Source organism: Mytilus edulis, chromosome 4 (genome assembly GCF_963676685.1).
Source record: "Mytilus edulis chromosome 4, xbMytEdul2.2, whole genome shotgun sequence".
Lineage (NCBI taxonomy): Eukaryota > Metazoa > Mollusca > Bivalvia > Mytilida > Mytilidae > Mytilus > Mytilus edulis.
In genome coordinates, this window is record NC_092347.1 from 82,837,242 (window position 1) to 82,848,138 (window position 10,897).

Consider the following 10,897-nt stretch of genomic DNA (forward strand, 5'->3'; position numbering starts at 1 on the left):
AATTATTTTCTGTGACTGTATGTTGCATTAATTTGTAGGATCCTTTACTATAGACAATTTAGCTGATCTGTAACAATAACATCTCCATGCCTTATATATCATGTACTTTAGTACGACGCTAGATTAACACTGACGAGGAAAGGTAACACACGACCACCGAAAGCTTTATTATTGTGAAGCTAAGGTGGCCGTGTAGTCTAGCGGGACGGCTACAGTGCAGGCGATTTCTCAGCAGCATGGGTTCGAATCCCGGTGAGGGAAGAACAACAAATTTGCGAAAGTAAATTTACAGATCTTTATACATTGTTGGGTTGATGTTTAGACGAGTTGTAAATACATATATATATATATATATATATATATATATATATGACAATTATTCAGACGTTTGATTATATATATATATACTTTTAATGAGAGCCCAGGTGGTCGTGTGGTCTAGCGGGACGGCTGCAGTGCAGGAGATTTGGTGTCACGATATCACAGTAGCATGGGTTCGAATCCCGGCGAGGGAAGAACCAAAAATTTGCGAAAGCAAATTTACAGATCTAACATTGTTGGGTTGATGTTTAGACGAGTTGTATATATATATATATGCCTTATATATCATGTACTGTAGTACGCCGCTAGATTAAAACTGACGTGGAAAGGTAACACATGCCCACCGAAAGCTCTTTTTTTGAGAGCCCAGGTGGTCGTGTGGTCTAGCGGGACGGCTGCAGTGCAGGCGATTTGGTGTCGCGATATCACAGTAGCATGGGTTCGAATCCCGGCGAGGGAAGAACAAAAAATTTGCGAAAGCAAATTTACAGATCTAACATTGTTGGGTTGATGTTTAGACGAGTTGTATATACATTATGTACACAGCCATGTATCACCATCATTGATGGCGATCCGATGGATACATCTGTTGTAGGGTTGTCACTGACTCAGACGTACTTATGAATATAATTATTTTCTGTGACTGTATCTTACATTAATTTGTGGGATCCTTTACTATAGACAATTTAGCTGATCTGTAACAATATCATCTTCATGCCTTATATATCATGTACTGTAGTACGCCGCTAGATTAAAACTGACGTGGAAAGGTAACACATGCCCACCGAAAGCTCTTTTTTTGAGAGCCCAGGTGGTCGTGTGGTCTAGCGGGACGGCTGCAGTGCAGGCGATTTGGTGTCACGATATCACAGTAGCATGGGTTCGAATCCCGGCGAGGGAAGAACAAAAAATTTGCGAAAGCAAATTTACAGATCTAACATTGTTGGGTTGATGTTTAGACGAGTTGTATATATATGAACAGATGTATCCATCGGATCGCCATCAATGATGGTGATACATGGCTGTGTACATAATGTATATACAGCTCGTCTAAACATCAACCCAACAATGTTAGATCTGTATATATATATATATACAACTCGTCTAAACATCAACCCAACATTGTTAGACCACACGACCACCTGGGCTCTCAAAAAAAGAGCTTTCGCTGGCCGTGTGTTACCTTTCCTAGTCAGTTTTAATCTAGCGGCGTACTACTGTCGGTGATTTAGAGACAGTTTAACTTACGCGTCAAACGTTAACACTACTTTTAACGCCGTTTCCATTCACATTGTTAACGTCATCATATCTTCTGTTAACGTTGTTCTATTGTTATGTATCATGTTACTATATCGAGTTGAGATTATACGATCAAACGAACCAGACGTTGTTTTACTGCCTGTCCAGACTTTAAGTTAACCCATCCGTCACATTGGTGCCGTGACCAGGATAATGACGAAAAAGAAAGCCATTAGAGTGGGTCATCGAGGAGCCGCACGGAGATTAATTTCAAAGATTGAAGAGGAATTAGAGAAAGAAACAACACAACGCGACGAAATAGAAAGCCTATGTGAAACTTTGATTCATCGAAGTACTCAGACACAAAACAAGAATAACACAAATTTACCAACTCTTCATGTATTTACCGATGCTTCAACTCATGCGTACGGCGCATGCGCGTACATCATGTATGACAGAAAACCAACAATAGTAATGGCAAAGAATAGAGTTGCGCCTATCAAGACTATAACTTTACCAAAACTAGAGCTCATGGGGGCTGTAATTGGAGCAAGACTTGCTGATCATATTTGCAAAAACTTTCCGGAAACTTTCAGTGAAATACAATTTTGGAGTGATAGTCATTTCGTACTTAGTTGGCTTGCATCCGTAAAACCACAGAGACAATTTATCAAAAATAGAATTGAAGAAATTAAAAGTTTGTGTGGAGATAATGTATGGAGATATTGCCCTACGAAAGACAATCCCGCAGATCTGCTTACACGTGGTATAACATCTGAAGAATTGCAACAGAACGAAATATGGTTTAGTGGACCTAAATGGTTAAACAGCAAAGACGATTGGCCGACATGGAACGGAAACAATGTAACGTCTAGTGTATGTACAACAATGTCGGAGAACGATGACAAAATTGAAACAATGGAGAATAATCAAAATGTATGTATTGGTATAGGAGAAATCATAGATATCGAACGGTACAATTCTTATAGAAAATTAACCCGAATTACCGCATATGTAATGAGATTCGCAACAAACTGCAGAGCAAAGGAAACTGAACGAAAGAAAGATTTATTACGTATTGATGAAATTGAAAATGCAAAATTCCTATGGATAAGATATAAACAAGGTAAAATATTTAGTGACGAAATAAATTGTATAGATAATTCTACAAAACGTAAAACACTTGTGCGACAATTAAAGCTCTTTCTAGACGAAAAGCAATTATTACGTTGTGGTGGTCGCCGAATACACAATGCGACAGTAGGAGAAACAGTCAAGTTTCCATATCTGTTACCGGCAAAGGACCGTCTTACACATTTGATAGTGTTAGAAGCACATGAGAACACACTACATTCAGGTATAAATATCACTCTAGCATACATACAACAAACATTTTGGATTCCAAAATTAAGACAGTGCGTGAAATCTATATTGATGAAATGTGTAACGTGCCGAAAAGTAATCGGAAAATCTTATCCCGCACCAGAAATTCCACCATTACCAAAGGAGAGAGTTCAAGATGCTACACCCTTTAGCATAACCGGTGTAGACTTCACAGGAGCGCTAACGATAAGGAACAGACACAACGAAGAATCGAAGGCTTACATTTGCCTATTTACATGTGCTGTCACTCGAGCAGTACACTTGGAATTAGTTTACGATCTCAGCGAAGAATCTTTTTTATTGTGTTTCCGGAGATTTGTAAGTCGACGATCAGTGCCGAAAATAATGATGTCAGACAATGCGCTAACATTTAAAGCTGCTTCAAACGAAATTTCACGACTTTGCAATTCTAGAAAAGTTAAAGAAAATATTCAGAATTATGGCATTGAATGGAAATTCATCCCAAATAGAGCTCCATGGTTCGGGGGCATGTGGGAAAGAATGATTGGCTTAACAAAAACATCACTTAAGAAAGTATTAGGACGTGCACATGTCAACGATGAGACTCTAAGGACTGTATTAACAGAGATCGAAGCCACACTCAACGATCGACCAGTGACGTATATTTCAACAGATATCAGAGATCCGGAGCCGCTTACACCATCCCATCTTATACATGGACGTAGGATAACAACTTTACCGTATGTATCGTCAAATAGTGCTATTGACAATCTAAATGTATGTGAATTAACACACACAAACTTGAACAATCAAGCGATACGACAGAGACAATTGATTGAGAACTTCTGGACAAGATGGAAAGGAGAATATCTTACTTCATTGCGAGAATATCACCAAAGAGCTGGAGTCGACGTTCGGAAGATTAAAGAAGGCGATGTCGTTCAGATACACGACGAATCGAAGCGCGTGCATTGGAAACTTGGAGTTGTGCAGGACACTATTAAAGGCAAGGACGGTTTAGTTCGCGTTGCTATGGTGCGTACCAATTCAGGAGTTACAAATCGACCCGTGACGAAACTCTACCCATTAGAAGTCAACAGCATGGAATGTTATCTGAGACGAAGTGAACGAAGAAACTAACGTGTGTGAACAGACTTGTTAATTTTTCTTATTTGTGAAAAGACTGTCAAATTCAAAGAGTTTTTTACGTAATCTAATAATTTAATATTTTTTGTTCTTTCCGCATGCCACTATATATCACAGCTAATGGACATTGCATCTGGTGGCCCCGAGTATGTCGGTGATTTAGAGACAGTTTAACTTACGCGTCAAACGTTAACACTACTTTTAACGCCGTTTCCATTCACATTGTTAACGTCATCATATCTTCTGTTAACGTTGTTCTATTGTTATGTATCATGTTACTATATCGAGTTGAGATTATACGATCAAACGAACCAGACGTTGTTTTACTGCCTGTCCAGACTTTAAGTTAACCCATCCGTCACAACTACAGTACATGATATATAAGGCATGAAGATGTAATTGTTACAGATCAGCTAAATTATCTATAGTAAAGGATCCTACAAATTAATGTAATATACAGTCACAGAAAATAATTATATTTATAAGTACGTCTGAGTCAGTGACAACTCTACAACAGATGTATCCATCGGATCGCCATCAATGATGGTGATACATGGCTGTGTACATAATGTATATACAACTCGTCTAACATCAACCCAACAATGTTAGATCTGTAAATTTGCTTTCGCAAATTTTTGGTTCTTCCCTCGCCGGGATTCGAACCCATGCTACTGTGATATCGTGACACCAAATCGCCTGCACTATGTTTTAATTTATAGATTAATTTGCTGCATTTTCTTTATTTTTTAATATATTTTCAGTAACATATTAAAAAGTTTGTAAATTTATTTTATGCAGATTGACGGAATATCAAAAATGGAAACATTCATAGGTGCCACCACTATTCCCATGTATTCCGCCGCCATTTTCATATCTTCTGCAAGTAAAAAAAACGAAACAACTTTTGTGTCATCTATATAAAGCTATTATCGTTTGGTAACCTACTACACTAATTTACAAATCTCTGCATTATGTTCTCAAATGGATAGCTATGTTAATGAAAATTACTCCAGACCTACACCATTCGCAGAAATGTTTTGTTAAGTTGCTCCGAGAGAATTGTTTGTCTCTGACATTGCATAAGGGGTAGGAATGACCTATTATGTAAATTTTTAATCAATCAATCATTTTTAGAGTGGAACTTTGTTACCAAATATGTTGAGGTAGCATCAAGTAAACAATGCACATCATTTAAAAGTTATTGCAAGGATTTAATCTAATGTACACAGCGGCAATGTACTCCCTCAACACGAGATGACTGCGTACTGTGTATTTGTGCATTTCGTATATACCAAATAACTGCACAGGTCTTGTAGTTGACTCATTATAGATATATCTAAAGGACAGATAATATTTTTGAAATAAATACATTTATCATAAAATGTTTATTTTAAGATAAGAAGCTAAATTTACCGCCTGTTTCTGTAATACCATTGCCATCGACCATTACTGGTATACATCCATCGTCTGCCATTGTGAGATGTACATCAAGGTTATCTCTGGTAAAATGGTACATTGTAGCTTTCAGAGCTGTCTTTCCGGATCCAATGAAAGACTCTGTAACTACTTCTGCGTTTTCTAAAACAAACAAGGAAACGGTTGCTATACTTAAAGCCATAAAAATACAGTCTGATTTCTTTATGTTGATTTAGTAGTTGATTCCCGCGATTTTCTGTAAAATATCACATACTACACATATCAGTGGTTACAAGGGATGTTCATTTTCTAAATCCCGTGTTTATGTTGGTTTTTTATTCTTTTTCTCAGACCCCACTCTATTGTCTCACTTTATCCCACATCTCATTATTTTAACCCCTATAAACCAAAAATTCATAAAAGTAAAATCACAAAAATACCGAACTTCGAGAATTCTAAATGAAAAGTTTCTAAGTAAATGGCAAAATAAAAAGCTCAAACACATAAAACGAATAAATAACAAATGTCATACAATATTTCAATGGTGGCCGGTTAAGGCCATTTCGCGTTTTCACCCATCATATTCTATAGTTTTCGTGTTTTCGCTATTAGAACATGAAAGGCGAAAAAACGCGAAATGGCCTTAACCACCTGTCACCATTATATTCCTGACTTAATTAATTAAACAGTAATTTTCTTATGAAGGAAATGGTGGATTCAACCTGTTTTAAAACTAATACTGTTCTTTCACGTACTGAATAATGTAATTGTGAGAATTCAAACACTTATACAACGTGTAGGCAAACAAATAAGACATCTTATACTATCTTACTTGGTATACAACGTGTCGGCAGACAAATAAGACATCTTATACTATCTTACTTGGTATACAACGTGTCGGCAGACAAATAAGACATCTTATACTATCTTACTTGGTATACAACGTGTCGGCAGACAAATAAGACATCTTATACTATCTTACTTGGTATACAACGTGTCGGCAGACAAATAAGACATCTTATACTATCTTACTTGGTATACAACGTGTCGGCAGACAAAAAAGACATCTTAATATACTATCTTACTTGGTATACAACGTGTCGGCAGACAAATAAGACATCTTATACTATCTTACTTGGTATACAACGTGTCGGCAGACAAATAAGACATCTTATACTATCTTACTTGGTATACAACGTGTCGGCAGACAAATAAGACATCTTATACTATCTTACTTGGTATACAACGTGTCGGCAGACAAATAAGACATCTTATACTATCTTACTTGGTATACAACGTGTCGGCAGACAAATAAGACATCTTATACTATCTTACTTGGTATACAACGTGTCGGCAGACAAATAAGACATCTTATACTATCTTACTTGGTATACAACGTGTCGGCAGACAAATAAGACATCTTATACTATCTTACTTGGTATACAACGTGTCGGCAGACAAATAAGACATCTTAATATACTATCTTACTTGGTATACAACTTGGCTCAGAGCTCGATACATTCATCGTAAAACATGCACCACCTTTGATAACATACTGAAGACCCTACAATATAAAACATGCACCACCTTTGATAACATACTGAAGACCCTACAATATAAAACATGCACCACCTTTGATAACATACTGAAGACCCTATAATATAAAACATGCACCACCTTTGATAACATACTGAAGACCCTATAATATAAAACATGCGCCACCTTTGATAACATACTGAAGACCCTATAATATAAAACATGCACCACCTTTGATAACATACTGAAGACCCTATAATATAAAACATGCACCACCTTTGATAACATACTGAAGACCCTACAATATAAAACATGCGCCACCTTTGATAACATACTGAAGACCCTACAATATAAAACATGCACCACCTTTGATAACATACTGAAGACCCTACAATATTAAACATGCACCACCTTTGATAACATACTGAAGACCCTACAATATAAAACATGCACCACCTTTGATAACATACTGAAGACCCTACAATATAAAACATGCACCACCTTTGATAACATACTGAAGATCCTACAATATAAAACATGCACCACCTTTGATAACATACTGAAGACCCTACAATATAAAACATGCACCACCTTTGATAACATACTGAAGACCCTACAATATAAAACATGCACCACCTTTGATAACATACTGAAGACCCTACAATATAAAACATGCACCACCTTTGATAACATACTGAAGACCCTACAATATAAAACATGCACCACCTTTGATAACATACTGAAGACCCTATAATAAAAATAGTATATAAGTAAAAGTAGTGTTTTTTTAGACTTCATTTTAATGCAACTAGGGATATTATGTTTTTAATACTTTTCAAAATGTCTTCTGTATTTTTCACAATTAATAGTAACAACATGAAAACATACGTTATGTTATGTTTCTCGTTTGAATTATAACTTTTACATTTGTCATTTCGGGGCCTTTTATCGCTGACTATGCGGAATGGGTTTTACACATTGTTGAAGGTCTTACGGTGAACTATTAATAGTATTAATCTCTGTGTGGTTTTGTCTTTTGTAGATAGTTGTCTAATTGGCAATCATGCCACATTTCTTTTATATGTATAACTCCGATGGCCAATCCGAAATTATTTGTTTTTAGATTTTGCATTAAATTCTTTTAATCTACAATTTCGAAAAATTATGTCCTCGCAAAAATCATATTTACCCGATCGCGAACTACAGTTCAAAAATGTAATATAGTAAATATTTTCATCAAGAAAATATTTTTAATAAATTTCAAATTCCAAACTGCTGCTACGATTGAAAGAATCAACTTTCATATTTTAGGGCAAAATACTGGCCATTTCGAGTGGCCAAATCCCAGATAATAAGCAACCTTAACGACGAACATTTATAATCCCTAACACAAACCTCTGTCTTCATAAATTTTCTCTATTTATTTGGTAACTCTTAATGGTTCTTTCTTTTAGTCAATTTTGATACACTTATGAATGATGCTATTTTCTTTTATATATTCATGTATTTTATTTCGTTTTGATTGGTTTTTTTTTAACAACTTACTGTGCTAAAGTCTTGATAAACTTGTTGTAAATATTCAGGTCCACCATTAAGACTTACAGTTTGATTTACATAAACTTTCCGAATGGTTTCATCGACAACTGTGTCCTGAGACATCTGTACGAGAAGGCAGATTTATGTATTTAAACTTAAAATATTAAAAAAAATAAAAAATAGAATAACCAGCACAAACATTTAAGGATGTTCGTTTTGGAATTTTTATAAGATTTTCGGAATCCTCTGGATTTATCCATTTGAATGCCTTAAAAGTTTTGCCCATTAACCCCCATTTTTCTTTTTATAAATCTTTTACATGAATTGTATGATTATTAGCCACCTGTAAAAGTCTTATATAAATCTTTGTTTTTTTTTTTAAATATATTTGAGAACTTAAATATGTCAAAGATAAAGCTATGAAAAATCAAGAGAGAACATTTTCCCGCCAAAATTTCAATGGCTAATATCTCGAAAACCCACACATTGTTTTTTTTTTTTTTGTTCCGTTATTAATCCCCTATCAATATATAATAGTGTTATTAAAAGCTTGTTATGTTGAAACTGAGTAGCGAACTTCCTTAAATATGACGATAGAAATAAAGTATGATCATTTGTGAAAGTTAAGACACTTCTGAAACAAGACTACTTTTAAAACTGAATTTTATTCAACAGACACGAGCTATAAGCTGGTGATTTTAGGAATCAATAAAAAATATTATGTTAAAGACCACCATCAGTCAAAACACACATCGGAAACGTATAGTGTGCTTTGTTTTACTCAATTTGGATGAACATGATAGGCGGGTTTGCTTTATTATTTTATTTGGATCACCTCATATGTCAATAAAATCTTTACTTTATGATAAGTTACGGAAGATGTTTCCAAATATGTTGCTTTCTTTTGGTTATGTATGACGTTGTCTTGCGGTCTCAGTGAAGTATAAATAAATAATGAATAAATAATGAAAACGGATCTATTTCCTCCCTCCTTTGTTTTTTTTAACAAACTACACAATGTGAGGACATTCTTTCGTGTATGCCGCTAATATCTTGTTTGAATATTGTAAAATAAATTAAAACTAACTTGCGTATGGTATTCATGTCCATCAACTGTTTTTGTATTTGAATCAATATATACAGTCCCCCTCCATTGTTTCGGGGGACAGCATGATAGTACTAAGGCAGGTAAAGCCAGAAGTAGGATGTTCTGGAACATTACGAATTCTTTGAACACAGACAAGTAAACTTTAAGATTTATAAATAGTGTAATTGTAAACATGTTCATATCAATTTCTACTGATTAACATGATAAAGCATGCACCAGTGCGGATTTTCACCTTGAACAATAATCTCGGATTTTACTTTTTTTCTAGGTGTCAGACCAGCAATTAAAAATTCCTATCTGTTCAACCAAATTTTGCATTTTTCACAACATTCTTAATGTTTTATCATAAATTAAACTTCATAGAAACCAGGAATACCCAGAATTATACATGTATCACCTTTCTACATGCCAAACCTCTGGTTTTCTGGTTATCTTAAACTAATATACTATGGAGCTCATTAATCCTGCATTTTTAATGCAAATTCATAGACAAGTGAATTTTGGCTCAAAATGCTCTAAATATATTTCTCTTTCACAAAAAACTTAATTTCTGCAAATGTTTTGGTTAGTTTAAGTAAACAATGACACCAAAAGCACTGTTTTGTGTCAGAGTAGGCCTACTTTTACATACGTTCTAAATTTAAGAGAGTAATTGGTGGTCTGACACCTTCTACGTCTTCGGGATTTGCAAACAGAATGACACAATTCTTAGAATTTGAATTATAACTGTTCAAGGTTTATATACTTGCAAATACAGAAGAGGACATCATACCTTCTGTAAAGTGTTTGACTATAGTTGCTGTGTTTACAAGATATTTACTTGTGTACAAACAACTGAAACTTGCATTTTATTTTGAAACAATGAGATAAATTAAAAGATGACAAAAGATATTTCTTTTAAAAGTCACCTCTACAAAAGAAAGTTACATGGTGATTATTTTATCCACTAACAATAGAAGAGTAGAACAGATGACTACAATTTGCAGTAGCATGTCCAACACTTGAATACTGTAGAAATTAGATGACACCAACTAACTGTTGTCTAAATTCTAAATCTGTTTCCCCTGAGGGTATCACCAGCCAAGTTGTCAGGACTAATTCTGTGTTAACATGAATTATCATTGATATGGTCAAATTAAAAACTAACTGTTAACAAAACTTTAAATTTTTGAAATACTAAGGCTTTTCTACCCCAGGAATGGATTACATTAGCTGTATTTGGGAATTTTGGTCCTCCATGCTCTTCATCAT

The 10,897-nt window shown here is 35.0% G+C and overlaps 2 protein-coding genes across 3 annotated transcripts; one reads left to right on the top strand and one right to left on the bottom strand.

Annotated features, from left to right (window-relative positions):
* Positions 1-1,773: 1,773 nt before the first annotated feature.
* Positions 1,774-4,044, top strand: LOC139521570 (uncharacterized). The gene has a single exon (XM_071315047.1). The coding sequence runs from the start codon at positions 1,774-1,776 to the stop codon at positions 4,042-4,044; it is 2,271 nt and encodes a 756-aa protein (XP_071171148.1).
* Positions 4,045-4,818: 774 nt separating this feature from the next.
* Positions 4,819-9,807, bottom strand: LOC139520758 (ependymin-related protein 1-like). 2 transcript variants are annotated; one of them, XM_071313683.1, is made up of 5 exons: positions 9,626-9,805; positions 8,548-8,661; positions 6,955-7,030; positions 5,464-5,628; positions 4,819-4,927 (listed from the first exon to the last, which is right to left on the bottom strand). In XM_071313683.1, exons 1-5 carry the CDS (start codon positions 9,755-9,757, stop codon positions 4,836-4,838), a joined length of 579 nt encoding a protein of 192 aa, XP_071169784.1. In that variant the 5' UTR covers positions 9,758-9,805; the 3' UTR covers positions 4,819-4,835. The 2 variants fall into 2 exon arrangements, with proteins under 2 accessions (XP_071169784.1, XP_071169785.1); XM_071313684.1 differs by lacking the exon at positions 8,548-8,661 and having other exon boundaries at positions 9,626-9,807.
* Between the last annotated feature and the right edge of the window lie 1,090 nt (positions 9,808-10,897).